The sequence below is a fragment of the Lepidochelys kempii genome, chromosome 1 (genome assembly GCF_965140285.1).
Source record: "Lepidochelys kempii isolate rLepKem1 chromosome 1, rLepKem1.hap1, whole genome shotgun sequence".
Lineage (NCBI taxonomy): Eukaryota > Metazoa > Chordata > Testudines > Cheloniidae > Lepidochelys > Lepidochelys kempii.
Genome location: NC_136380.1, coordinates 56,522,128 through 56,549,503, shown reverse-complemented (window position 1 = coordinate 56,549,503; position 27,376 = coordinate 56,522,128). Strand labels below are relative to the sequence as shown.

Genomic DNA, 27,376 nt, shown 5'->3' with positions numbered 1-27,376 from the left:
TTAATCATCTTCTGCAGCATATCTTTGCCTAGAAAAACAATATATACAGAAGCTACAAAAGATAAGCAAAAACAGCACAGTATGGCTAATGATAAGAACTCCAACAGCGAAAATGTACAGGGTTTTATCACAATAATCCTGGGGCTGGTGGAAAGGTGGAATGAAATTTGGCAGGTAGACAGAAAACACCCAATAGTTCCCAAGTATGAACCAGATAAAGAGGAAGAGGCTGAGCATAAGATGGATGTAGTATTTGTGAGCATTCTGCCGCCATGGATATTCATCATCGTCGTCATCATCAATCACGACAGATTTGGAAAGCAATTGCCTCATCCTGGTGGAGTCATAAAGCAGAAGAGTCACCTGTATGTTGTAGAGACAAAGAAAGTGAATAAACAGAGCCACTGGCTTTAAGGGGTCAACTCTGTGAGGTGCTGAGCCCTCACCTCTTATGGACTTCAGCAAAAGCAGAGAGCACCCAGCACCTCTGAAGAACGACTCAGAATGGTCAGGACTGGCCCCTATAAAAGCATCCAGCAAAATTAAAACAATAATGTGGCACATAGGTGCCAGCTTCGTCCAGGCCCAGGGGTAGTCAACCCCCCACTTTGCCCCAGGCCCTGTCCCCATCTGCTCCCTTCCCCCAAGCTCCCACTCCACTCCACTCAACCCCAGGCCCCACCCTCACCCCCTCCCCACCCTTTCCCCCAAGTCCCCGCCCCGCCTCTTCCTACACCTGTCCTGCCCAATTCCACCTCCTTCCCTGAGCTCCCTGCTCCTCCCCCTTTCTCCCAGAGCCTCCTGCACACCGCAAAACAGCTGATCATGGTGGGTGGGAGATGCTGGGTGGGAGGGGGAGGAGTTGATCAGCAGGGGTCCCCGCCCCACCTCTTCCTACCCCTGCCCTGCCCAATTCCGCCTCCCCTTCCCTGAGCTCCCTGCTCCTCCCACTTCCTCCCAGAGCCTCCTGCACGCCACAAAACAGCTGATCATGGTGGGTGGGAGGGGGAGGAGTTGATCAGCAGGGCCGCCGGCGGATGGGAGGCGCTGGAGGAAGCTGGTGCCAGTGGGTGCTGAGCACCTGTTAATTTTTTTCTGTGGGTGCTCCAGCCTACAAAACAGAAACTGCATCACCCTAACTACACCGACATAAGCCTTATGCCTCTCACTGAGGTGGGGTTATTATGTCGGTGTAGGAGGGCACTTACATTGGTGGGAGGAAGGCTGTAGTGTAGACACTGATATACTTAGGTCAACATGAGCTGCCTTATGTCGACCTAACTATGTAGTGTAGACCAGCCCCAAGTAGAGAATTCACCACCAATTTGAGGTTTGTGCCCTGGTTCTTAACAGTCTACCCTGAGGTTGGTACTTATGCTCTTGAGCCACTGCAGGACAGCTTGGCAAGGTCCATCTATGGCTATTAGCCAAGATGGTCAGAGATGCAACCCTATGCCCTGGCTGTCTCTAAACCTCTGACTGCCAGAAGCTGGGACTAGATGACAAGGGATAAATCACTCAATATTGCCCTGTTCATTTGATCTGAAGCATCTGTCACTGGCCACTGTTGGAAGAGAGGATACTGGGCTAGATGGACCATTGGTCTCACCCAGTATGGACATTCTTATGTTCTTACGCATGAGTATAACTGAGGATGGAATTGAACCAACTGGATTTAAGCTGATATACAAGGTGCTATTGAGGGACTATGTTAAAACATGAACTATTCTAATCAAATTATTAAAATCAAGTAGGTCACCACATTACAAAATATAGGCCCAATCCTGCTTCCAATGAAGCCAAAGACAGAGCCCTGACTGACTTCAGTACGAGCAGCATTGGACCCATGTATAGGGTCATTTTTAATGAGAATTGATGACAGGCTAATCACTAATGGATAACACAATTTTATTACTAATTAAAATATTTATTAATCTCTGGTCAACAATATTAGGAGAGTGTCAAGCAATCATATCAAATTGTGGAAGTCAGCATTGTTGATGAGGGTCTCAGTTCATTACAGTGAAAAACTCCCCGTTCCGATTTAATTTTCCCAAAGGAAAACTTAGCTGTTATTAATCTAACCTTCTGATTATGCTATCGCTGCAGGAAAGTCCAGCTGAGCAATCAAATGACGGAGCATTTAACTGGTGGAATTCATGCACAGCAAATGATTTCTAACAAGCTTAAGTACTTTCTTTTCCCCATTCACTTATTTTGCTGAAGATACTGACCACAGCCCCTTGATGCGGACTATTCATTTCTCATTAGTGGGACCACATACTGAATCTATGTTGGGCAAGTGTAGGGTGTGTAGAGACCTCTTAGCAAGGGGGTTCTCTGTCTGTTCCCTCTTCATTGATCCTGGCACAAAAAAGGGGCAAGAGACATACATAAGGGGAGTGTAGCAGCATGCAATGCTACTGTTCTCAGGTAAGAGCCTGGCAGCCTTGACTTCAGGAGAGAGGCTTCCTTTGCCTGGAACATTAGTTTCTCACAGCAGGGGACTCCTACTCAATCAGATTCTCCCTGGAAAAGTGAGGGAGACTAAATGGAATAGTTAATTGGGAATATCATACCATAGTCTCTCTTTACACGACAACCATACCTGTGCCAGCAAGCAATTTTGTGACATAGTTGGGGCGTCTGCCATGGGTTTTTGTTTGCAGTGTAGAGGGTCCTACATGGTTATAGATTGTGTTACAGCATTACAGTCTCCATCATTACCTGGGATGTCATCCAGCTACCGGGACAACCCTGTCAGACAACCACACACTGGCACAAGGAGACTTGTAGAATAGCTCAGACCAGAGAAACAGCTTCACTATTTTTTTTGTTCAGTTTGTGTCTCCTCAAGAGAAGGCGCAGGGTCTGAGGAGTTGGGGGATTGTTAGAAGAGATAGAGCCTGATTCATTATTGCCCTGCACCTGGTGTAGTTATTTCCACCAGTGCAAAGTGAGTGCATGGAGTGTGTGAAATGCAACCGTTCTGATTTGGTAGTATTTTATGCCCACTTTGCATTGGTGGGAATAACTACATACAGTGCAGGGCAAGGTGAATAAGGCTCATTGACAGCTGAGTTCCTCTCCGGTCAGCCTCCAAAGCAGGGTCAGATACATTTCAGAACAGATGCTGACTCTGATTGTTACGTCCTGTTGACTAAATAAAGCTACCTGTTTTAATCTAGCTATTATTTAAGTGTTTCAGTTAATTCCTGGAGAGGCTTCAGAGCAGAATCTTCGCCTCTATGTCTAGGGAGCTCAGACCACTAGTACAGGATTTCCAACCTTACAAAGTTTTAGCATCATTTACATGCAGCATGTGATGTTACATTACTCACTTACATCTGTGCCAGCCACTGAGATTGTTACCTGGTTCACCTGTCCTCATTGATAAAAGAAATAAAATTCGGCCAACCAGAAGCCATTGTCCTCTTATGGCTCAGATGTTCTCTGATTGGCTGAGATACACAATCACTTTGTTCTCCTGAATGCACCAGCAGGGCAGTCATGGTACTGTATAGTGAGAAGTTGTTACTTTCCTGTGCTAACATTCATTTATTCATTCTAGAGCTATCATTTGATAAAACGGAAATCAAATCATTGTAGCAGAACATTTCTACAGGAGCAATGCCTCTTGCTTTGGAGATTAATGTGCCTATTCTGTGGTACAGGAAGGAATTATTATCCTGTGATAACATGGCAGTTGCCTTGACATTAGCTCTCAATTAACCATAAGAATTTAATGTAAATTCTTAAGTATCCTGTCTGAACACAGCTCACTTGAAACATACTTTGTAATGTCAAAGTCTTGGCACGTAAAACATTTTTCATATACAATGCACAGTACCTTTAAACTGCCGACAACACCACCCACCAACAGATATAAGGGAATTAGTGGTTGAAGTGGGCAGTCATCCAAAAACTTCATTCCTGAGTACCAAAAATATAATATAGTTTATTACCTTAAGTGGCCAAAATGCCAGTATATGCTTTACAGAAAAAAATAAAGATGCAGTAAGTGCAGTGTGGTGCTTACACATAAGCTTCTGGTCCAATTAACATGAAGGTCCGTGGGACAGAATTAAATGGGCTTTGCATCAGACACAACACAAATGAGGATAATGAACAAACAAAAAGGCAGGGAAGGGAAGAAATAGAACAAAGGTCACAATATCAAGATTATGGGGTTACTCATTTGAGCCAGGTGCATGTTTTTGTGGCTCTGTTCATCTTTTTTTAAGTGTATTATTAAATATAGAGCTGGTCAGAAAAATTCAATTTCAACAAACTTCGGATGGACCCTATGCTGTTTCCTGCCAGATCGTCTGTCCAGCTCCTCAGCAGCCTGTGAACCAAGACCCTCAGACCTTGGAAGCACTCCCAGGGCTCCACTGGAGTCTGGACAAAGCGTGGGAAATGTGCTGTCAGGAACAATCCTGCATGGTCAGGGAAATGGACTCTGATCAAAAGGGTCATTCCATCTCTAGCTTTGCTTTTTGGAATTTTTCATTCCTACTTGTTAAAATTTGAAAGTAGATAAATAACCAAGTGGTTGAAAAGATCTCAAATTTGTATAGGTAGGAATTATTGGCTGTTCTTCATGAATATTGATCTGCACTATTATTTGCATAGCTACAGATCTGTTAATATTAGATAAATATCTAGAAATTCTCTCTTTGACTAGGGCCAAAATGATTGGATGTACATCAATAGTTGGATCAATAGAAATCAAGTCATTGTGAGAGATCATTGGAACAGAATGTTATCAGAGAATTTGAGTCCCTTGCTTGGATAATAAATGTCTGCATTTTGCCTTGACATTTAATTTGCCTTAAAATGCCTTTGCAGATCTGTAGCTGTCGGGAACCATTATCCTGTGACAACACTGACAGTCTCTCTTAATTTCAGCAAGTCATGAAAAAAGGAATCTGTGTCTGATGTGGGAAGTTACCCCCAGCTCTAGGCTAATCGCACAGAATAAATGCCACATTTTCACTTTGAAGTTTCATACATTAAAATCTATTACTAGAAGGGGGTATTAAAAACAAAAGGTCAGATTCTAGCCCCCACTCCATTTTTGAAGGCTGGCTGCCAATGTGTAAATTATGCCATGGTGTAAATGACACCTCCCTGCGCTAGCCTGGGTCCCTGCAGCCCTGTCACATTTACCCCACCACCACTCTCCCTTGGGGGTAGGCAACAGTTTTAGGTGATGGCCAGGTCTATATAGGAGCTCAGGATAAGTTTTTAAGATATGCTGAATCAATGCATCTCCTGATTGTCTGGGACATATAGTCTTTGCAGTAGCACAGCCCAATTTTGGGCTGTGCTGATACCCAGTGGGCATAGAGCTGAGGCCAGGGGCAGCATAGACCCTTGGCTGGATCTGGTTCGTAGGTTATGGCTACACTGGAGCTGGCAGTGTAATTTCCAGCTTGGGTACACAGATCCGGGCTAGCTCTAATCAAGCTACCATGCTAAAACTAGAAGTGTAGCCATGGTGGCGCAAGAAGTGGGACGGGCCAGTTGCCCAAGCACAATCCCATCTGAGACTCTATGCACATACTCGGGGGGGAGGCTTAGCCCCTCTCACAACCATGGCTACATTTCTGTTTTTAGCGTACTAGCAGAGCTACAGTGGGCAAGTCTACCCGAGCTGAAAATCACACCTCCAGTGCAGACACACCCAGAGAGAAAGGCAATAACGTTTAATGGCACCATCATCTTAACCAGAAGAAGATCCTCACTGCTCTAACCATGCCCTTGCCTCCAATTGATTCTGTTAGCTACTGATGGCACCAAGACTCCATGACAGAGCCTTGGTGCTGGAACCTCTGGTAGCCAAAGCAGCAATCAAGTCTAAATAAACTCATAGACAAATACGGGTGTGCAGGGATAGCTAAACCTGAGAGCATATATCAGTAACTTAAAGGTAAAACAACATTACAGGAATGTGGTAATTACCCCCAAAATAATTAGTACAAACCCAGGAAACCCAGAGTTATGATGAAACTCAAAGAAATCCAGACAGCTTAAGAACAGAAATGCACAACTGGGGCATCCAAACAATGCAAACCCTGCCCTGTACTGATGCATGGCAGTTGCTCCTGGGGGTGGGATGGGACAGGGGGCTCTGTCTTGCGCTGCCCTCACCTGTGGGTACCACCCCCAAAGCTCCCATTGGCTGTGGTTCTCCATTCCCGGCCAATGGGAGCTGCGGGGGGCAGTGCCTGCAGGTGAAGACAGTGCACGGAGCCCTCTGCCTCTCCGCGCTCCCCGGGGCTGCAGGGACATGGTGCCGGCCGCTTCTGAGAGTGGTGCGGGGCCAGGACAGGCAAGGAGCCTGCCTTATCCCTGCTGCACCGCAGGGCTGGCAATCCTGCAGGCTGGATTGAAAGCACTCATGGGCCAGATCCATCCCGCGGGCTGTAGTTTGCCCTCCCCTGCAATAGCCATACAGCTACGATCAGTGCGTTTAGTATATGTTCCCAGATTAGATTAAATTGACTTTTGAAGACACATTTTCTTTCCCTTGTGGTATCACTAAAAGATTGAATTAAGGTGCCTGAATTGTGCATTTCTATAGCTGCATTCAGTACTCTGAGAGTGAGTACTGTAATTTTGGGAAGGAAATGATGCCTTGTTCATGCATAACATAGCTATTGCCCTGGCTTCATAGACCCTCACTCCTGTAGTATCTGAGCCCCTCACATTCACTACAGGGTTTTATCCTCATCACTCTCCTGTGAGGTAGGGAAGCACTATCTCTATTTTACAAATGGGGAACTGAGCTGCAGGGTAGACTAAGAAACTTGTTCATAGTCACACAGGATGTTGTGGTAGAACCAGGAACTGAATCCAGGTTTCTTATATCTCAGTCTAGTGTGCTATCCACTAGGCCATTCTTCCTACTTGAGTCCCTGCTTTAAGTGAAAACTCAACTTAACTTTAACTATGGAGCCTTGACAAGCCCCTCCAGAATAAGCTTGTTTCTTGTTATGACAGACTTTCCCCTTCTTCCGTCCTGACTCCAAAGAAGGCAGGCTGGTGAGACAATGAAGGTAGAGAATGAGGATCTTTCAGATTTGGTTTCCAGCTGACAGGGTCTGTCCCTACTTGTGGGAGACTAAATCCATATTGTACATTCAAGAAAAAAAATCAGAACAGGTCCTCATTGAACTCTCTAAGTCTGGGGATGGACCTGCAACCAATAGTCTCCTTGTTTAAAATAGACCAAGAAGCAAGAGTCTGAAAGAAGGTATTGGAGCACTCATACTTCTCAGTGTTCATAAAAGTACTTTAATTGTGAAATTATTCCTGTAGTGCAACCAAACCACCGTAGGAAAGAGCAACATTCACTTTTTTGTTTGTTTAGTTTGTAGTAAGACCTGAGTCCAGCCATACCCAGCCTTCTTTATACTTAGAGGCATGTGAATTGTGTTTGAAATGAATATTTTTTCAGCTGCAGTGGATCAGAAAGAGCAGTTTACTCTTCTGGCTGTTTGGAGGTGAATTCATATATTGGACATATACCGTACAATGCCCTCTATTTTATTCACAAGCAATTCAATGACTTGCACAATGTCTTTTATTCAGGATACAAGTTCTGGGTGAAAGTGCCTTTGTACCTATTTCTTGCTATTTATTATCAGTATTAGTATTATTTTAGCACTTATTTGGTGCTTTTCATCTTCAACTCAGGTTCCAATAACTGGGCCAAATCCTGCTTAAGTCATATGAATAATCCCATTGGAGTCAACAGGATTGCCAAATGGGTAAGGTCAGAAGTATTTTGCCATTAATTAAGTTTTCTGACACTGCTGTGAGATAGATAAGAAAATTAAAAGAGCCACATTTCATACATGGAGAAATTTAGGAAAAGAGGTTAGATGGTTTGTCCAAAACTACAGAAGGAGTCGTTGTCAGAACTGGGATTAGAAGGCCAGAATTCCTGATTCCCCATATAAATGGCTGCTGTAGTCGTGCATCTGAAGCCTGGATATCACCCCAGAAGCTTACAGGGTGAAAAATAATAGTGGAAGGGATGGAGTTTATCATTATGAGTCTGACTGTCCCATTCAGTGTGCTTTTCCCACATAACTCTGCCAAGCTGCTTTGACAATGACCGGCATACCCCATGCCAGCTCAAGGAATCGCCGAAGCAGATATCAACAACCATAGCAAGCTCTGTGGTGGTTTTATGATGTAGACAAACAGATGTAGTGACAAGGATGTAGTGTATGACGTGGACAACCATATTTGGTGACATCACTAAAGTCAGGTACACTTGTCAGATTCAAAGTAATCTTTTCACAGGTGGCATTGCTATATGACTATATAGTACCACCAAGCTTCTCTCTTTAAAAGTCTTTGATAGCCAGCTTACCTGTAAAAGTCATGGACAGTGGTAAAGCAAGGAAAGCAAGAAGCCCAAAAATAAAGCATGCTGTAAAGAAACAAGAATGGTGGGTTATTCAGCTGGCAGTATTTCAAAAGATACCACATCCTGTTTAATATGTCCCCTTGCACCACGTGTGTGGACAAGGAGTGTCCATAATCCAATGCAATGAGAGCTTCATTTGGATTGAGTGGAATCAGTGATGACTGGGTTGTGGTGTAATTCATCTGCTGACACTGAATTTTACAGTGACACGTAAAGTGCTCACTACCTTGGAGCAGCCAGTGATAGCCTATTCACCATGGGCCTGGATTCCTTTCACTGAGCTCTGTGGGCTGCAGAGCAGGCACCATACCAGCACTGGTGGTGGCTTCATCATCTTCTGCAAAAGTCAAGCATTCATTTTCAAAATATTACATTTCTAGCCTTGGTAATGGTAACAAACATTTTCAACATGCATCCCAATGCAGCAGTGTCTGCCTATCTGTGCAAGACATCAGAAACAATTGCAGCAAGATAAGTGTGATCTCTCCCTATTCTTATCAATAGGGGTCAACTCTGCAGCCTAATGATGGGCATTCAGCATTGTTAAAGTGAAATTCGGCTCTGCAAAGTAACTAAAAATGTTGTTATGGAGTTCCAAGGGTTACATGTTGCTCAGGTTGCAAATAGATCCCAGTGGTGAGTAAGAGCACTAAAAGAACATAGAGGTGGCTCGAAGGATAGAAAAAGGCCATTGAGAAGAAAGGCAGTATGATGTTCCTTTGGAGGTCCAAGTTTGCCAAATTTGACCCTTGAAGTATACATTCACGAGTTGGTTTGGGACCAGCCCCACACAAAGCAAACTGTAGGGCGTAGTCCCCAGGTAGCTTTGCACAGCTCAGCCCTGCTAGTTCAAACCCGCTCCTCATGTCTCAGTGCACAGGGAGGATGGAGCCCCAGCACCTTTAGCAGCTGCGCTGGCATGCATAGGTATTATATAGCATGTCCAATTCACAGACCTCAGCGTGCTTTCCAACTGAAGGTAAGAATTATTATCGCTATCTCACAGAAGGAGAAATGGAGACACAAAGGTGTAATAACAATCAAGAGCAGTAACAGATCTGGGAACAGAATGCAGCTCTCCTGACTCCTAGTCCTGGGCTCTAACCACTGGACAATGTTACCTCCCATACACTACGTTAACTTTATTAGCTGTGTACTGAGGTCTGAGCTCTTACACTTCACTCCTTCAGCCCCAAACATAGTGTATGTAACATATCCACTAGCTGAAGGTATTTCGAGATGAAGAAAGCACTTCTGTTTCTTCATCCCCCCTCCATTTTTTTTCTGCACCATCCTCTCTTTTTTTCTCAAACACGGCCCAGTGCAGAAATTCTCCCTGTGTGTCAGGTGTCTGCAAAGAGGCCTACACTTGGCTAAGCTCTTTCAAACAGCCTTTATAGACAACCTCTCATTAAAACAATTTTGCACAGAATCTTGCACTTCACTGCATGCCAAGTTCTATACTAGGACCCTCTCACTGTTCCATTACCCAGATTATTATTCTAATGCACTGGAATGATTTTCATTAGAATTGGGTTGAACGCTAAATCGTACCCATGAACACTACTAGTTGCCTAGGTAACTCCATTGACCTAATATTCCAGAGAGAACAGTTCAAGTGTTCGGTATTGAGTTAACTGTCTGGAGTTTAAAGTAAGTAAGTAGCATGACTAGTGTAGCAGAATGTAGGTCATCTCTCCCACTGCCATTTTCCCTGCCCAGCCCTCTCCTGCACTCACCACATGGGTGCAGAATAAAGAGGACCATATGAAGAAGAATCATGATTCTTAAATGTGCAATGGATATTCTCTATGATCAGTTCCAAAGAAAAACCGCTGGACTAGACTCCAATATACTCTATAAATGGCTTGGCGGGGCACGTGTACGTGCACAACTGCACATCTGGCAGACAGGTGTTTGGTTTTGTATTTGCCTGCTTCCTATCCACTAGCCTGATTTTGGAGGAGGAAAGAGGCAGCAGGGACCACTCAGAGCTAGAGAAAAAGAAAGTTAATGAATTCTCTTCCCTAAGCAGTCACTGGGAATTTATTTCCTCATTATTGCCCCATTCAGCCTCATGCTCTGAGATCTCACATTGGAGGTGCAGATGCACCCTCTGGGGATGTTTCCAGGTTCATGTTTAACAAAGTGAGACATTCAACAATTGACTATACAATTGGCAGGGTTCTGCAGCCAGTCACAAAACTTCACTAGCAGCACAAAAGATTGTTTTCCCTTATACTTGTGGAGTTTTCCTCTAATGGCACAGATAGATACTGGCTGTTTTGTCTAGGTTGTGCTGCCCCTGGCTGGACTTAGGACAAATCAGTGGAAAGTTAGGAACCTAAATACCTTTGTGGATCTGGGCTGAGCTGCCCAGGAAAATCTTTTTTTAACTGCAGTATGCAAAGGTAGCGCAGACAGTGCCATGCTCCTAGAGCTGGGAACACCTCTGTTTTTACAACAGTTCATGGAAGTGAAATGGCAACATTTTTGTGTTGGTGTCCATATGTCCTCATACCTGGGAGAGAGAAACTCACCCTCTGGATCCGACCCCTCATAGCAAGTGGCAAGAAAAGGAAACTTGTGTTCTGGGAGCACACTCACTGGACGCCTGATTTTCCAAGGTTGGCCCAGAAGAAACTGTGTTCAGGGAACCCATACCTGGAACCTGGATAACTGGGTGGGGAGGCAGGTAGTCAAGAAAGCCCCTTACTCTGGGAATGTCTCATTGGATTGCAGGGAGGAGGAGAAGTTTGTTCCTATGTGTCTGGCCCAAAAGACAGCCCGTTAGTGGAGAGGGCCTGCTGTGTTTGGAAGTGGATGACTAGGAAGAGCTCATGCTCTGGGAGCCTGGAAGTGCAACTAGAAGGAAGCAGCTGGGTTAGGTTCTGCCCATTCTCTGAACTTTGTGTTCAACAGCAGAATCTGAACTGTGGGAGTGGATGCTGAAGTCTCAGGCTCCACAGTGACTCTGTCTGTAGGCAGAGCGTAAGGGAAGCTGGGGGAGACTAAGCCTCCCCAAACCTTTGCTAATACTCCCCAACACAGCCCCAGGGCCAGGCTGTGGCGGGGCTCAGAGCTCCTTCAGGGGGCCGGGGCTCAGGGAAGCTCAGGCTGGCATGCAGAGTGGCTCGGGCTGGCCAACTGGGCCCGGAGCTCCTCGGGCCCCAGCAGGTGAAAGTTGGGGCAGGGCCTTGAGTAGAAGGGGCAGGGTAGGGGCTAGCCTCCCCAAATGTGTGGTTCATGTGCCACCCATGACTCTGACCCTTTGTCTAGCAGAGTTACTAGTTTCTGATCTGTCTCCTGTTTGACTCTCTCCTTCTCTTCTGCCCTCTGATGATTTGAGATCTAAGCTGTTACTTTGTCCCTAGCGTTGCCATTGTACCACCGCTCTCCATCCTGCCATTCCTCCCCTCCAGCACGCTTTTGCTGTCTCTAGTTACATGCTGAGGCTTAGGCTACACAGCTGACCCCTCTCTCTCATCCTGTGAAGAAAATGGGTTGCCACGGAGTACTTACATGACACCAATTCATTCGTGGGCTCCTCAGCCTTTATTGTGTTACCATGATAGTTTCAAGAACATTTGAGGTTTCACATTATCTCAAGCCATTAGCGTTTACTTCTTTTAAAAAAAATCCAAAATACAGTGCTAAAATGACAAGCTAAATAATGGTTTGCTTCATGGTATGTGCCAGAATTTTCAAAAGTGGCTGAGGAGCACAGCCCATCCACCCACCTTTCTTAGATATCACGATGACATGCATGTAGTATAAGAACCCAGGTGGACTAGGTTATAAGCTGTCCCGTGTTTACCTGTCATGTTGCTGGCCATACTTTTACCATCACTCCTAAGTGCTGTTTGTTCAATAGTCTGCTGCCTGTTTTCATAGGAGTCTGCAGCAATCTGCTAAGAGATTGAAGGGATCCCCTTGACAGGACACCACCAACATCCAGATGAATTCCATAATTACCTAAGTGTTTTGCTATAGCACTATGAACTCATCAAATGTAACTGTGGAAAGTGGCAATGTAATGGGGCTTGGGTGCACAATATGTAGATACCTGTATTAATATTTTATTGCTTCCCAGTAATTAAAACAATTCTCCAGAGCAAGGTTAGGGATTTAGAATGAAGATCTGAGATTGTTGGGTGGGAGTTGGTGTAAGAGTGTGTGTATGATGTATGCGAGGCCGGGTCTACACTACAAAGTCAAGTTAACATAAGCCACCTTGCGTTGACCTAGCTGTACATATGTCTACACTTAAATTTGTCTCCCATCGTTGTAAACTCCTCATTACACTCATATCGTAATGCCACCTCCCCATTTGGCATTAAGCCATGGTTAACGTACAGAGGTCGATGCCACACAAATGTAGACACTGAGTTACTTGTGTTGACCCTAATAGTCCTCCAGCAGCTGTCCCACAGTTCCCCACACTGACCGCTCGGGTCACAATTGTGAACTTCACTGCCCCTTAACAGCCACACAATTTTTTGAAATGCCTTTTCTTGATTGTCCATCTTGGTGACCACACCCAGCAGCTCTTCCCTGTTGTGTGCAACTTCCCAGCTAACCATGCCCGTTACACATGCCAGACGCACTCCGGCTTGGAGAAGACAGGAGATATTGGCTCTCCGGTGCCTGTGGAGAGAGGAGGCTGTGCAAACACAGCTATGGACCAGCCCTAGAAATGTGGACATCTATGAGAAGACTGCATTGAGGTGGCAGGGTAAGGTGTAGGACTGGAATCAGCAGCAGTGCCAAGTGAAAGCAAAGGAACTGTGGCAGGCATACTAGTGAGGCCAACAATCAATCCAGTGTTAAGCCACAGACCTGCTGCTTTTACAAAGAGCTGCATGCCAGACTTGGTAGAGACACGCCCTCACAACCACCACCACTCTGGATACCTTTGAGGAGCCGAAGTCACAGGCCCCTGCCATGAACAGGGAGGAGGAGGAGGATGGGGGACATGCAGCCAGGGGTTTCCAGCTATGCCACAAGGCAGGACCATTTCAGACTCCACTGCAGTCCAGACAGTCCTAGCGGTTGAGCACAGGCGAGCCTAAGGCAGGGGAAGGAACCTTGGGCATGTGTGTAAATTTATTTCCCATTACAATGATGGCTCCCCCAACTCAGCAGGACGCAGCCCTCGACTTTTCATTAAGTTACTCCTACTAGACCAGGTGGCAGTACAACAAAGGGAGGTAGCGTTGTTATCTGCTTCACTTCCTCTGAAAAGTTAGGCCAGAGAGCCATGCAGAGCAGTTTGTTTAGGTACACAGAGATCCTCCTGAGAAATCTTGATGAAACTTTCATGGAAGTACTCTGCAATCCTCTCCTGAAGATTTCTAGGGATGGCAGCCTTATTTCTTCCTCTGAGGTAGGACACTTTCCCATGCCAGTCAGCGATAACTTCAGCTGGCTCCATTTCAGTACCCAGGCTAGCAGCATACGGGCCAGAGTGGCTTTGGGATGCCAGCAGCAGCTGTGCTCTCTGTGCCTATGAAGGTGATATCTCCCTCCTGAGGGTAACAATCACCACTGCCTGCGGAAAATGGTGCCAGTAGTCAGTGCCAAGCACTCCGAGGCAGAAGCATCAATAAACATGTCTAGTAAAAAGCTTTAGGGGGAGCAAGGGAAGGGAGTTCTGAATCTTAACTTTCACTTTCCACAGCGGTACCTCTATGTATTTTATCTGTAGCTGCTGCCTGCTGCTTTTTCAGCCTTGAGGGGTTCCCCCTCCACCCCCACAGAACACCTGAGCCAGATAAGGAGGAGAAAGAAGAGGACTCCAGATGACATGTTCCACAAGATCCTGCAAGCCAGTGCTGCATCAGACTGTGAGCAGAGGGCCTGAAGGATAAACACTGCAGACTGTATGGAGAAGGAAAGACCAAAGAAGAAAAAGGCCCAGGAAGAAAAAGAGAGGGAGATGCACTAGGACATAGTGAGGCTTCTCTGACAGCAAACACAGATGTTAGAGACTCTTATGAACCTACAGGTTCAGCAAACATGGGCTCACCTCCCTTTGCAGTACTCCAGTATAGCATCTCCATGCCCCCCCCCACCCCACACACACACGTACACCCCCCCCTCAACATTGCACATGGCATCAGGGTCTGCATCCCTACCCCTACCACTCCACACCAGGGGACAGTAAGGACAACCACCACATCACATACACTGACCTGTAAGAGCCACAGTTAATGTATGTGTAGCTAAAATAGACTTGACTGTTCCTTCCTCTTCTTTAATTTCTGTTCCATAAATGTATTATGTATTTGCTTTTAACTGGGAACTGGGAGGTTAGGACCTGGGGGCAGAGAGAGAAGCCCCCGGGAGCTGGGGGGGCATAGAGGGCAGCTGGGACTAGGGGACACAGGGATGAGCCCCTTGGGAGCTTGGGGACTGGGAGCTGGGGGGGCATGGAGAGGGATTTGGACCTGGGGGGCACAGGGAGGGCCCCCCCAGGAAGCTGGAGGGCTGGGACCTGAAGGCATGGGGGGCCCCCTGGGAGCTAGGGTGCAGGGTCAGGACTCCCCCAGACTTACTGGTCTCTTTGCCCTGCAGTTTTAGATCCCTTCCCACCCCCTACTTCCCCACACCTGGAAAAGGCCAGCAACTTCCAGCTCCCATTGGCCAGCTGAGAAGCCATGCTCACCTTCCATTGGGTGGCATCGCTATCATTCAGGCTACCCCTGGAATGAGGAATGGCAGGGCTGGGACAGTCCCAGAGGGTGGCAGGGAAGAGCGTCCCAGCTTGCAGAGTGCAGAGGTGGAACTAGGAGCCAGGTTGGGAAACCAGGTTGGGCAGAGGGAAGGGGACTGCCACTCTGGAGCAGGGAGGCAGGCGCTGTTAAGCTCTTCTGATAGCCCTTGTGTCTGGCTGTTCAAACTCAGCAGACAGCTGTTCTGCCTCCACCCTGGCATCCACTTTTCCCCCTTTGCTTCATAGATATTTTACAGGACACAGCAGGCAGCTATAACCATTGGGATATTTTTCTCACCAAGATCCAATCTTGTCAGTAAACAATGCGGGCATCCCTTCAATCTACCAAAAGCGCATTCAACTGTCATTCTGCATCTGCGGAGCCAGTATTTGAATCTTTCCTTGGTGCTGTTGCGGTGGCCAGTGTACGGCTTCATGAGCCAGGGGAGTAAGGGGTAGGCTGGGTCCCCCAGGATCACTATTGGCATTTCAACATCACCAGTAGTAATCCACAGTTGGGAAAGGAAGTCCTTGCTTGTAGATTTTTTAATAGTCCTGTGTTTTTAATGATGTGAGCGTCATGCACCTTCCCTGACCAGCCAACACTGACAGCAGTGAAACGTCTTCAGTGATCCACCAGTGCTTGCATAACCACAGGACAATAGCCGTTTCTCCTGCTGTATTCTGGGGCAAGATGGCCTGGTGCCAAAATAGGGATGTGTGCGCTCTCTATCACTCCGCCACAGTTTGGGAAACCCATTGCTGCAAATCCATCCACTATGTTCTGCACATTACTGAGAGTCGCAGTCCTGCATAGCAGGAGATGATTAATGGCCCTGCTCACTTGTATGACAATGACAGTGGATTTTCCAACTCCAAAATGATTCCGCACTGACCGGTAGCAATCTGGCGTTGCAAGTTTCCGCAAGAGTGTGATCGCTATTCACTTCTTCACTGTCAGTGCTCCCTCTCATTCTGGTGTCCCTGCTTGGGGGCTGGGGAGAGCTCTGCACACCGATCCAGGAATGTGACCTTGCACACTCAAAAGTTCTGCAGCCACTGTTTGTCGTCCCAAACCTGCATTACAATTTGATTCGACCAGTCAGTGCTAGTGTCTTGGGCCCAGAAGCTGTGCTCCACCATTTGTAGCTGCTCTGTGAACACCACCACCAACCTTGAATTGGTTCAGGCTATGTCCCACAGCAATCTGCCCTCCAGGAAATCAGTGGGTTCCTTGAGACTCTTCTTGCAGCTCTGCAAAGACTGGAAGATCGTGCATGCTGTGCTTGGGACACTCATGACAATAGTGCAGAGCAGTGCTGGCTCTATGCTTCTGTCAGAGATTGTGGATCGCAACCAGTCCTGCGTGGGTTTGTGGGATTTTCAAAATAGGCATGAAAATGATGGGATAGAGATGGCATTATGGGGAGGAGAAGATTGCATGATGGGAATTTCAGCCATCAGTCCCAGATACCCCAGCACTACTCATTCTTGCCCCACCATGCATTGCCAAAACTTCCCAAAACACAGTGTGCTGGATGGTGGCACACTGGGATACTACTTAACCACGGTGCACCACACAGTGCATCTAAACAAGCACTCCTGGTGAGCACTCAAAGTGCTGATGGAAGAACTAAAGCGATATACTAACTGCAGCAGCTGTATGCCAAAGTCATTTGCATCAGCAAAAGTTTGTAGTGTAGACATGCACTAAGTAAGAGACATAAGAGAATGGCTGAGGGGATTTAATCTCTAGGTTACCAGTCTGTAATATGCTTGACAGACAGGGAGACTTGGACACAGGATCAGAAAGCAAGTCAGTGGCTTAGCTGGGAATAAAATGCAGGTCTCCTGATTCCCAGCGTACTAACCATGCTGTTCATTTACAAAATATAATTAATGAGTTACCCTCGCAGTGGAGAGAGAGGTATTTATTATGCTCATTTCCTGGATGAGGAAAACAGGTGCACAGAAAAGTGAAGGGACTTGGTCAAAGGTTGCACAGGAACCCTGGTAGAGCTAGGAACAGAACAGAGATTTCCTAACTCCCGGGTCTGTGTTTTAAATATACAATCATCCTTCCTCTTGAGCTCCTATCCTCTGATGGCCGTGACCCAATTCACTGCCCACTGCTGACTGTTCTAGTGGTGTATGTTTAATGAGTAAGTGGTCTCAGTACAGATGCTAAGTGGACATATATCCACACCACAAAAAACATCAGCACAACTGTCACTGTGTTGGGCACCTGAGAATACAGCATGCAGTTCTGGGCATTTTAATAATAGAAAAAGGTCAATTAATCAGATGGAATTCAAAGGAGGATGGCAAGGAAACTTGAAGGGAGTACGTTATGAGGAACAGAATTTGATCCCGTTAGCTTGGCTAAGCAATGACCAAATGAGACACGATAAGTCTCTGAAGGGCGCAAGTTATGAGGAACAGAATTTGATCCCGTTAGCTTGGCTAAGCAATGACCAAATGAGATACGATAAGTCTCTGAAGGGCACAAACACCCAAGAGGAAGACTGGCTATTTGGGGTGGTCCTAGAGGTATAAATACAGTACGAGAAATGGGATTAGGGTGACCACACAGCCCATTGTGGCTGAGACAGCCCTGTTTTTAAGCTCCGTCCCGACTTCTTTTTTTTTTAAAAAAAAAAAAAGCAAAAATGAACATTTGTCCCGTTTGCTCTTCCCAACTGATCAGTTGTCAAGAGCAAACAAACATATGCCCAATTTACGAAAAAAGTCTGGTGCACCTCCCGGGGTTGGGGCAGAGGAACTTCGGGGGGGAGCAGCGATGTGAGGTGCCAGGCAGCGGGTCTTAGGGGTCAGCCCCCGGTGGCATGGGGCTCAGCCCCAGCCGGTGCGGATCTCAGAGGTGGAGGGTCAGGGGGTCAGCCCCAGCCCAGGGTGGCATGGAGCTCGGGGGTGGGGGGTCAGCCCCAGGCGTGGGCTGTATGGGGCACTGAGCTCGGGATGTGTGTGTCAGCCCTAGGTTGACCAGACAGCAAATGTGAAAAAATCGGGATGGGGGGGGGATGGTAATAGGAGCCTATATAAGAAAGAGACCCAAAAACTGGGACTGTCCTTATAAAATTGGGACATCTGGTCACCCAAGTCAGCCCCATTCCCAGCCAGCGGGGGTTCGGGGATTAGGCCCAGCCATTGGTGGCATAGGCATGGAGCTCGGGGGGGGGGGGTGTGGCTCTGGTGAGCCCTGTGGGGGGTGGCAGTTCAGGCTTAGGCGAGCCCCAGGTGTCCCGTTTTTACTTTAGGAAATATGGTCACCCTAAATGGGATGAAATTGAGCAAAGGAAAGGTTATGTTGGAGATCAAGAAAAACATCCTTATAGTGAGATCTACTAGTGGAATAGTCTTGCAGGGGAAGTTGAGAAGTTCCATCCTTTGAGCACTTGAAAAGTGGAGTAGAAAAACCATCCTAGGATATCCTGCAAGGAGCAGTCCTGCACTGGAAGGAATGTGGATTCATAAATCGAATAGGTCTTTTCCACCTGTAAACTTACATAACGCTATGATAATATGTAACAGCACAATCATTTTACAGTGTAAAAGGAATCGGTTTGATAAGGTTCCAATCCTGCAAATATGTGATTTTACATACATAAGTAGTCACAACAGGTGAAATTCACCTCTGTGCAGAGAGACAGCATGAAGCCTAGGCATTGGGGGGGGGGGGAAGGATAGCTCAGTGGTTTGAGCATTGGCCCACTAAACCCAGGGTTGTAAATTCAATCCTTGAGGGGGCCATTTCAGGATCTGGGGCAAAAATTGGGGATTGGTCCTGCTTTGAGCAGGGGGTTGGACTAGATGACCTCCTGAGGTCCCACCCAACCCTCATATTCTATGATTTATTTTGAATGCATATGTGGGACTTAAGTGGCAGTTAGGCTTTATACTGGGGTATGCATATGTGAGAATTTAATTCGTTGTACATAATTTGTGTTAGTGTTTACAGGCTTGGGCCCTAAAATCATTCACATATTTTCCACATAATTCTGCAGGCTATCTAAATATGCCAGGTGACACGAGCTGGGACCACCTCTGAACATACATGCTCAGATCCTATGGTGAGGAGTGTCTCATAAATATGCTAGATGAGATTAGAGTCATAGATTCCAAAGCCAGAAAGGACCCCTGTGATCATCTACTCTGACCTGCTGTATGTCACAGGCCATAGAACTTCCCCCAAATTAGATTGTGCCATGAACAGTGCACCGGTACTTTCTGAAATGATGCTCTTTTCCCTGGAGGCTCTGGTTCTCCCTGTCTCTTGATTTTAAGCCTCTCTCTAAATTAAGTTTATTGTTCATCAAAAGATCCCTTAAAAAAATGGACTCAAAAGCAGGATGACAGGAATATCCTTTCAAACAGCTTAATGACAAGTCCAGGACTGATGAACTGGCTGCATGTCTGGGACACAAGCTGATCTTCCTTGGTGAGTCTGGGATAAAAGTACCGACACTCGTTCTAAACCTCGGTGTTATTGTCAGTTGGCTAGGTTCTGACAAAGAGTAAATGAAATCCACAGCTGGGCCTCTCACCCTTCCTGGCAACCCTGCCATCCCAATGGAAGAACAAAACTCAGAAGCCTGCTTTCTGCCCTTTAAATTTTTTTTTTAAGTATGGATTTTTCCACAGCCCAATTTCCTAGCTCCTCATGCTCCTCTTCTCCCTTCCTGAAGACATTAATTGTCCTTTATTTTCTGTGGAGAAGTAAAGCAAGGGTTCACTAAACCAAAACAAGGGGACATTTGCTTCTACTTTGTTAGTATTGATGAAGATGGAAGGGCAAGTGTTTGATTAACCTTCTTTTTTTCCTGGTTGAGCTCAAGAATGGACTGTCACCCAGGAAAGAACAGTGAAAGGACCACTGAGGGGACTGAAGATTTTAACTGCCCATATGGTAGCAATGGGGATTTCTTAATTAAGTGTAAATTATAACAGTTAGGTAATTGACTATTGGAACACTTTACCAAGGATCATAGCAGATTCTCCATCACTGACCCTTTTAAAATGAAGATTGGATGTTTTTCTAAAAGATATGTTGTAGGAATTATTTTGGTGAAGTTCTATGGTATATATTATATAAGAGATCAGGCTAGATGGTCACAGTGGACCCTTCTGGCCTTGGAATCTATGACTATGAATATGATGTGTATCAGTTTGTCCTGACATTAAACACATCTCTCTGCAATGCAATAATAAAAGCATCTTCTTTACATTAAGAGTGCAGGTGAGGTAAGGAGTCATCCCTGAACTAGAACCTGATTAAGCCTCCTGCTGGGATGAGTCATTCCTATGCTAGGCTCCAGCCAAGCCAGGAGCTGGTCTTGTGACTCTCCGGGCAGGCATATAAGCCTCATAGGGGAAAACAGCAGCTGAGTCTGTTCAAAGTCGTTTCATGGCTCAGAACAATCATTTGCCTGACAGTGGTGACAAACTGCACAGGCCTCAGCCTGCCCCACCCTAGCAACCCAGGACCTACTTTTGCCTTGTTCCAGACCTGTTCTTGACTTCAGATTCAGCCTGTCCCTTGGCTTCAACCAGTAGGCCTGACCATCCTCGCTTCAGTGTCTGACAGTGCAACTCTAATACTGGACAGCCAGTTTCCATTTAGCTATAAAAGGTTGTTTGTTCTATAGTAATAGCCCTTTAATTGCTAAAAATCACAATATGATTGATGCTTATATATCTTATATCTGAACAGGATTTTAGCAGTAACCGCATGAAGAACTACAGTATATCATCCATTTGCTTTGCAATACAACTGAAATTGAAAATTAGCTCTAATTCCTTTTGGCCACTTAACTACAGTTCGCCTTGATGCTCTGAGCCTAATGCATTGTACCAAAAAAAAAAAAAAAAAAAAAAGGAATTTCAGATGCTGTGCTGGTATGCTAACCCTTTAAAGATCATTAAATCATTAGGTTTATATCTGGCATCAGAACTGGCCTCTTCATGAATGCTTTCTGAAAAATAATTTAAAGGGCAATGAGAAATGTGAAGTTGAGATTAATTAGCATTTGGGTTTTAATTAATGGAAAAATCCATTTTGGAGGCATCAGTCACACAGCTGACCCATAGTTAAGACTGGGTTGAGGTTTGCACTTAAATATAAAGAAAAGCCACATCTTAGAAGAGTAAAGATGGAGGAAGTCTGACAACTCAACTCAACTGCAGTGCCAGAATGCAATGGGCCCGATTCTGAGCTGCTTTACACTGGGGTAACTATACTGACTTCTGTGGTGTTACTCCTGACTCAAGCCAGCATGTGTGAGATTAGAATCAAACCTATTTTTTAATTTTAAAAAGGATAACTTATTCCATCAGTCACCCCTGAAGCCCTGGTAGCACTATAACACCAGCAGAAAATAGTAACGTTTTGATTGTTTGTGGTCGGAACAGAAGTCTGACAATACACTGCCTCTGCCCTTTGAGTCCTGAAATCCAGAGAGGGGTAAAAATAATGGCCAAGATTCTCTGCTGTGCATGGTTTCCGCAGGGGGCAACAGAGGTGGAGAGCTGTCAGGTTGCTGAAGCATCTTGTTTCTTGATGCAGTTCTGAACCAGCCACTGCCCTGGTGGAGTTTAGAGCAGTTTGGGGGCTTCTCTAAACTGTGCCAGATGTTCATAGCTCCCAAGCAGCCACTTGTGAGGAGAGTGTCCAGAGCACTCTGCACTGGCTTTGCTTATTTCATTACTTCTTATGCTCTTTATTGGTGGGGGTGACATAGAAGCTCTGTGAGAGCTGGGGACTGTTCCCCACCAAGTGAATCCTCAGCCAGTCAGTGTGGATGGGTCTCTGCTTTCTAGTCCCTTTGTGTCACTGAAGCAATGCAAAGAAGAGATGAGAACAGAGAATCTGACTCAGCAATGGTGCCTACAGTTCTATTTCCTCAGAGTGGGATCTTGTCAGATTTTACAACCTAGGTCAAGTCTGGCCTGGCCCTTACTTAGATGGCAGCCCTCTGTAACTTGGTGGGGTTTTTCACCTAGGCAGTTGGTATCTCCTCAGGGGAGGAGTTAAAATTCAGTGTGGGCTCTTGCTAGAGTAGCAGTAGAATCATAGATTATCAGGGTTGGAAGGGACCTCAGGAGGTCATCTAGTCCAACCCCCTGCTCAAAGCAGGACTGATCCCCAACTAAATCATCCCACCAGTGTCGAATAGAGGGGAACGATCACATCCCTTCATCTGCTGGCAGTGCCCCTACTTATACATCCCAAAATGCCATTGGCCTTCTTGGCAACAAGGGCACACTGTTGACTCATATCCAGCTTCTCATCCACTGTAACCCCTAGGTCCTTTTCTGCAGAACTGCTGCCGAGTCATTCGGTCCCTGGTCTGTAGCGATGCATTGGATTCTTCTGTCCTAAGTGCAGGATTCTGCACTTGTCCTTGTTGAACTTCAGATTTCTTTTGGCCCAATACTCTAATTTGTCTAGGTCCCTCTGTATCCTATCCCTACCCTTCAGCGTATTTACCTCTCCTCCCAGTTTAGTGTCATCTGCAAACTTGCTGAGGGTGCAATCCACACCATCCTCCAGATCATTTATGAAGATATTGAACAAAACCGGCCCCAGGACTGACCCTTGGGGTACTCCACTTGATACCAGCTACCAACTAGACATGGAGCCATTGATCACTACCCATTGAGCCTGACAATCTAGTCAGCTTTCTACCCACCTTATAGTGCATTCATCCAGCCCATACTTCTTTAACTTGCTGGCAAGAATACTGTGGGAGACTGTCAAAAGCTTTGCTAAAGTCAAGGAACAACACGTCCACTGCTTTCCCTTCATCCACCGAGCCAGTTATCTTGTCATAGAAGGCAATTAGATTAGTCAGGCATGACTTGCCCTTGGTGAATCCATGCTGACTGTTCCTGACCACTTTCCTCTCCTCTACGTGCTTCAGAATTGATTCCTTGAGGACCTGCTCCATGATTTTTCCAGGGACTGAGGTGAGGCTGACTGGCTTGTAGTTCCCAGGATCCTCTTCCTTCCCTTTTTTTAAAGATGGGCACTACATTAGCCTTTTTCCAGTTGTCCAGGACCTCCTCCCCCCCCGGATCGTCATGAGTTTTCAGAGATAATGGCCAATGGCTCTGCAATCACATCTGCCAACTCCTTTAGCACTCTTGGATGCAATGCATCTGGCCCCATGGACTTGTGCACATCCAGCTTTTCTAAATAGTCCCAAACCACTTTTCTCCACAGAGGGCTGGTCACCTCCTCCCCATGCTGTGCTGCCCAGTGCTGTAGTCTGGGAGCTGACCTTGTTTGTGAAGACAGAGGCAAAAAAGCATTGAGTACATTAGCTTTTTCCACATCCTCTGTCACTAGGTTGCCTCCCTCATTCAGTAAGGGGCCCACACTTTCCTTGACTTTCTTCTTGTTGCTAACATACCTGAAGAAACCCTTCTTGTTACTCTTAACATCTCTTGCTAGCTGCAACTCCAGGTGTTATTTGGCCTTCCTGATTTCACTCCTGCATGCCTGAGCAATATTTTTATACTCATCCCTGGTCATTTGTCCAGTCTTCCACTTCTTGTAAGCTTCTTTTGTGTTTAAGATCAGCAAGGATTTCACTGTTAAGCCAAGCCAGTTGCCTGCCATATTTACTTTTCTACACATTGGGATGGTTTGTCCCCGTAACCTCAATAAGGATTCTTTAAAATACAGCCAGCTCTCCTGGACTCCTTTCCCCCTCATGTTATTCTCCCAGGGGATCTTGCCCATAAGCTTCCTGAGGGAGTCAAAGTCTGCTTTTCTGAAGTCCAGGGTCTGTATTCTGCTGCTTTCCTTTCTTCCTTGTGTTAGGATCCTGAACTTGACCATCTCATGGTCACTGCCTCCCAGGTTCCCATCCACTTTTGCTTCCCCTACTAATTCTTCCCGGTTTGTGAGCAGAAGGTCAGGAAGAACTCTGCCCCTAGTTGGTTCCTCCAGTACTTTGGGGAAGGGGTAGAAAGAGGTGAGGCAGGGCCTCATGGAAGGGGTGGAGTAGGGGGTGGGGTCAGGGGCAGCAATGTGAGGTGTCAGTGATGCAGCCCTCGGGCCAATGCCCTAGTCCTCATGTGGCCCTTGTGGTCATTTGAGTTTGAGACCCCTGGTTTAAAGTAAAGGCACTAGGAATTTGGAGCACAGCACACAGAGACATAGCAGAAGCCAGGTTAAGGATTTGGTTTTCCTGTTGGCCACCCCCATGCCATGAGTTGGGTCTTATGCTGTGAGGAAAAAATTTCTCATAAAATGTACAAGTGCAACCTTATTTACCCTGTGATCACCCTCTTACCATGGCTTTTGACAGGGCTTGTCCACCACTTGTCGCTAGCACAGAACACAGTGGCATGTCTGCTCACAGGACTCAGGAGCAGCCAAGATCACATTATACCCCCCTCCATATTCTTTATCTTTACCTTGACACTCTGTAAAATGGCAGAATGATTTTTAAGATGGCCTGGGCCTATGCAATTAAAGGCTTTAAAACCTACAGGGCTATACTGGAGAAATCCTCCATTTGTGTTAGTAAAATCACCATAGGGCCTAGGAGCCCCAGACATGGATCAGAACCACATTGTGCCAGGTGTGGCTCAAACATGGAGCAAACAGATGGTCCCTTTCCCAAAAAGCTTACGATTTAAGTGAGACTTGTCCTGGCAGGTGTTTGAGTCTAATATAATGTGATTTTTTGGGAGTCTGGTCATTGTACTTTGGATCAAAAGCTGGTTGTGATTTTGCTATGGGGAAGTCACAGGGTAGGAGATTCATTCCCACAAGATGTCGACCTGGACTATTTTTTATAGGTGTTCTCCATTGTAAATCTACAGCAAATCATGCGTAGGACCCCATTTGAAAAGAATTACATTAGATATGGCTCTTCAGTGCAGTACATTGTAAAGTGTTAAGGTGATTTCGATTTCCATGCAAGCACCACTGCAGGGGAGTGCTTTATACATACAACTGTTAGAACGTCTGTCAGTCAATCTGTCTCTCTAAAACAGACACAAACAACAATACTTCAGCCCGGGAAGAAAAGTACTGCATCCAATGGAAATTGTAGGGGGAAATTAGTTAGGCAGAATGTATTTATAATATGTAATTTGACCAGGACACTAGAGTTCATATGCCTTGTGTGGCCATGGGTTCTTCCATACCCAGACCTCAGTTTTACAATCACATCTGGAGTACCAATGTGCCTCTTAACACCATGCTGGTATGTTGGTTTAGTGTTGACTCAGAAGGCAGAATCAGAAGTTTGACATTCTCCCATCTATGTAAGGACCAGGACCACCTGTGTTTAGGACCCAATCTCACAGCATGCTGAGTCCCTCCTGTGAGGTGCTAATTGATTTAGGTAGGAGTTGTCATTACTCTGCACCAGGCAGGAGTAGACCATTTGGGCTTGATCCTATGCCCAGAGCCTCCATTGACTTATCTGGGTTTTGGGTCAGGCCCTTAGTTTGTCAGTTCTGGTGAGATCATAGCAGAAGGTGGTACGGCTGCCTAAACTCTCATGCCCTTAACTTGTAATGAACTTGGTATTAGCCCATTTTTCTAATTGTAGTAACCACAGGGCTGTTCAAGTAATAGAAGGTGATTATTTCTACAGCTGTGACTTACCGTTGCTAGCAATTTTAGATATGCACCGGTGACAAGCTTTCTCCAGGCCAGCAGCCATTGGTGATCACTGTCTGGTGTAAATCTAGAGATATAGAAATAAGGGTATTACAATAAAAACAACTTATTAATGAACTAGAAACGATGGGTCAGATTCACTGCTTTGCTTTAGCAGCTTTGCACCTACCCCAGCCACCCAAAGCAGCCGCACACCCAGATTGCTGGAGCAGAACCAAGTAGCCAGAGCATACTAGCAAATCTAACCCCACTACAAACCGAATGTTAAAGGCTTGATTCACCTCACATTACACTGGTGTAAATCAGGAATAATGCCACTGAAATCAACTGTGTGACATGGGTGTAAGAGGAGACTATAGAAAAAGAGTAGCATGCATGGCAAAAATGGGGAGTGATGTGGGGGTGCACAACTGGGTGTGTCTGAAAAAGAGGAATTCAGTGCCATCCACAGAGTGCAAACACGGCACTTTGCTAACTGCTCCCCTTTGGCCTTGCTGCTGCTATTAGTCAGGAGCATTCTGGCAGCCAGACAGCAGAGCTTTCGTTAATGCAGGATCAGCTCCCCCTGCGCTTCCAGTCTTGCTCGTGTCTTTATACTCTGTACTACGCTCCCTGTCTGCACTGTGCAGGATCAAGGCCACCATTAAGACAGTGATTTTTAAAAGAGTAAAATTGGTGTCCATAATAAATAAAAGGGGATACATTTAAAAAGTCATTTGCCAGCAATTTTTACACAGTTGTATCTGTGTTACCACCCTTCCTCCACTCTCAGAGGACGCTACTGTTTTATCTCAGAAAATGCTGTGTGGTACCTGTTGGCAAAAGCTGACTCTTCATTTGGCCACAATAAGATGGCTAGTCAGAAGTGACCCGATTCTGGGGGAGTTCACTCCATCCCCTCTCCCCTCACACTCAGCATGCCACTAAACCATCCTGGCTCAAAGATACTTCTGAAGAAGAAATATTGTGCTTTTGGACTGCAACAATGGACAGGTTTTTAAATGAAAGAAACTGGCAATGAAGTGCACTTAGTGGGCAAAGGTGGGTGGAGGTAACAATGTTGTAGTGGTAGGTTGTATACAATTTTGAAAATGCTAGCAAGACCCCCTGGCTCAAAACAATGCAGAGCAAAAGGCTTATTAACTCTTTACCAAAGTATATACTTTTATAAAGCCAAATGAGAGGTCTGTTTTAAATGTAGAAAAGGATGGATTAAATTGAGGGCATTGGTTGTAAGTTTTATTCCTGAATAATCCAAAAGTAGACCTTGCTTTTAGAAACGAGACATGGCTAGTGACATATCCATAAAATGGTCTCATTAAATCACTTTGGCCATTATGAGAATATAAACACCCAATATTTTTATTTTTTTAAAAGCAGATAATGCAATCAACAGAAAATACATTTATAGTTGTAGTTTTAGCAAAAACTACTTAACCTATCCTTTACAATGCATTAAATTAAAAACAAAAACAAAAAAACAACCCCACCTCTGAATATCAAACAAGGAGTCTGGCGATACCTTAAAGACAAACAGATTTATTTGGGCATA

General features: G+C 45.7%; 1 protein-coding gene across 1 annotated transcript; it reads right to left on the bottom strand.

Moving 5' to 3' along the window:
• TMEM272 (transmembrane protein 272) lies at nt 1–25,887 on the bottom strand. The gene is made up of 4 exons (XM_073323139.1): nt 25,810–25,887; nt 8,390–8,449; nt 3,851–3,933; nt 1–363 (listed from the first exon to the last, which is right to left on the bottom strand). Exons 1-4 carry the CDS (start codon nt 25,865–25,867, stop codon nt 1–3), a joined length of 564 nt encoding a protein of 187 aa, XP_073179240.1. The 5' UTR covers nt 25,868–25,887.
• Between the last annotated feature and the right edge of the window lie 1,489 nt (nt 25,888–27,376).

What these genes read in the sequence shown, in the direction of transcription:
- TMEM272 (XM_073323139.1), bottom strand. Translation starts at nt 25,867, where the DNA reads ATGGCTGCTGGCCTGGAGAAAGCTTGTCACCGGTGCATATCTAAAATT. An exon ending in ATCTAAAATTGCTAGCAACG is followed by an intron (nt 8,450 to 25,809) that starts GTAAGTCACAGC and finishes GTTTCTTTACAG; the next exon opens with CATGCTTTATTTTTGGGCTT. An exon ending in ACTGTCCATGACTTTTACAG is followed by an intron (nt 3,934 to 8,389) that starts GTAAGCTGGCTA and finishes TTTGGTACTCAG; the next exon opens with GAATGAAGTTTTTGGATGAC.